General features: G+C 33.1%; 1 protein-coding gene across 1 annotated transcript; it reads right to left on the bottom strand.

Annotated features, from left to right (window-relative positions):
* Nucleotides 1-607: 607 nt before the first annotated feature.
* LOC108745310 lies at nucleotides 608-2,200 on the bottom strand. Its single transcript, XM_018494707.1, has one exon. It carries the CDS (start codon nucleotides 2,183-2,185, stop codon nucleotides 608-610), a length of 1,578 nt encoding a protein of 525 aa, XP_018350209.1. The 5' UTR covers nucleotides 2,186-2,200.
* Nucleotides 2,201-2,663: the final 463 nt, after the last annotated feature.

Consider the following 2,663-nt stretch of genomic DNA (forward strand, 5'->3'; position numbering starts at 1 on the left):
ACAAATGTGAAAATGGTAACATAAGATGGAACTGTTGATATAATACAAGCATGTCCAAAACTCTAAAAATATTAAACATGGACTACATAAATCTCATCGCAATGTTTAAATTCTTATTTTTTTGTACCTTTATCCATTATTTTTAACTGTTGATTCAAGTATTACGAACTTGAGATTGATAGAATATTCACAATAAGATTGGAAACAAAATTATTTATGTTAAATGCATTATTTTAAATACGAAGCGCCAGTATGGTCTGAATGTTAAGATGTTGAACTATTCATATATAAATATTCATTTAAATAAATTAATTGCAGAAAATAAATACTTCAATTCAGAGCCGTAGTGACGCATCGTATTTAAAGTAATGTGACAGAGTATTTCTCTATTTTTTAGATAGAACTCTCAAACACTTTAAGTGTATTTTTCAATTGATTTTCTTGGAACGTTCCCTAAATTCTTGTTGCATTTCTCACGGTTAAATTTTTTTGTTCATGGTTATTTTCAAGTTTACTTATTTAAAATCGTAAGAAAGCATAATTTTTTACTAACATAATTTAATTTAATTTAATTTAACTTAATTTAATATATTGCAAAGACTATATGTTAACAGTGTAACAGACATGATACAAAAAATATGATACCAAACATTTTACTACACTTTTCGTATTTGTAGGTGAATACGTTTGTATTATCTCGACTTTGGACCATTACAACACCTGGCGTTGTTGAAGATCCTTTAACAGATACTTTCCCAATGGAGGAATCCAATTCGATGATACTTTCTTTTTGCGACATAACATCGAGACCGGAAGCCAAATTCGGCATTTGTTTGGAATTGACTTTAACAACCTCCCCGGCGTTAGCTACTAAAACAGGTGGTCGGCTAGATTTTTGTTCATACGCAGATTGCAATTTTAATGACGTTGCCAGATCAGTGCCTGAAATTGAGGTTTTATTGGATTTACACGACTGTGTATTAGCGAGGTTGAATGCACGATGAACCACGTTGCTCCGGCCCAATAGTCTTTGGTCTTCAGATTCCCCAATCCATTCTTCATCACTGTCTGTGTCACTTGTCGTTTCCTTTGCGACACTGCTTCCTTCTTTTTCTGAATCACTCTCCGAATCATCGATCGTCCCTTTACTCAACAGTTCATTCTTTTCCTTTTTTCGTGAGCCATACAATTGCTTCATTTGATTCATCGCTTTCGATTTACTAGACCGCATCGAGCGTCTTGCTTGAACCGCAGTACTTAATCCAGGCTGACAAGATTTAGTTTTTATCACTGATTTTTGCAATGTCAAACTCTCCAATCCGACGACTTTTGTATTAGTTTTCTGTTGCGCTGTTTTGGACTCCTCTTGCTTAGCGCGACTCCGCTCAAATTCATCCAATAAACTATTGCGTATTGCTACAGCCTTTGCAGATTTGGATGAAGCCTTTTCATGTGGATAGCTTTTCCATTGGATTAAGTATTCCATGCATTGCTTTTTAGTATTAAAACGTGTGGCTAATACTTTATCGACAATATATTCTTTGTCACTTAGATTTGCATTTTCTGCTGTAGTTGCTTTCTCAGTCTTGATTTTGGGTTTGATCGATGGTTTTTCTTTTTTGTCTACTCCAGTTTCCACAGATTCATTCTTCTGTGTTTTTGTTTCGAGTAACTTCGCAGAATTTTTTTCAATTTCGCTTGTTTTTTCCGGTTTATTTCTGACAACTGTATGAACTGTTATCGGATTGGCACTTTCGACATTGGTATTTGATTGCATTAGGATATCCTGCATTTTTGCGTTACTAATTTTTGTATAGGCTTGTGCTTGTGTTTTCCCTGCTATGATCCAAGTTTCTTTCTCTTTTGTATCCATTTTACACCATTTCTGATGCAATGTCCAAGTGTCAAATACCTCCTTATCTGAACTGTCCTGAACTTGTGTACTTTTCCATAATAGAAATGGACATATTTGTGCATTTTGTCTATTATCATTAATGTCACGAATACATGACGTTTTGGAGCAGAATTCCTTCTTTGTGCGATGTTCTTGAAACTTTTCGATAAAATGAAAGACAGAATGACACTGTCCACATATCAGTATATCTAATTGTTCCATTTCTTCTTGCGCTGCTATAATAACTGTGGATATATTACTGATGGCTGAAGAGCCATCGGCCACCTCCATTCTGTATACTATTTTTGATCTCGCGATCCTTTTCATAAGTTGAAACTGATAAACGGCTGTATTTTTCTGAGCCTGGAAAATAGTTTATCTTCAGTACCTTATTGTTATGTTGTTTCAAATCTTGTGAGGAATTATGTTTGATAAATGTTTCTCAATAATATTAATAAAGACGATTGTTAATAAACAAATATGGAAGTGGTAACATAAAACGGTACTGTTGAAATATACAAAGATATTCTAAATCAAAAGAATGAATCACATACACATGAACTACATAAATCTTACCGCATTCTTGAGGTACATACTTTTTTGTATCTTTATTTATTATTTTTAAATATTGCAAAACTCGAGGTTTATAGAGTATTCTCCTACTTTTTAGATAGGACTCAAATGTTTCATGTATATTTCTGAATTGACTTTATTGGAACGTTTCTTAAATCCTTTTCGTATTTCTTACTAAATTTTTTTTGTTATATTT

Source organism: Trachymyrmex septentrionalis, unplaced genomic scaffold, assembly GCF_001594115.1.
Source record: "Trachymyrmex septentrionalis isolate Tsep2-gDNA-1 unplaced genomic scaffold, Tsep1.0 scaffold671, whole genome shotgun sequence".
In the NCBI taxonomy this organism is placed as follows: Eukaryota; Metazoa; Arthropoda; class Insecta; order Hymenoptera; family Formicidae; genus Trachymyrmex; species Trachymyrmex septentrionalis.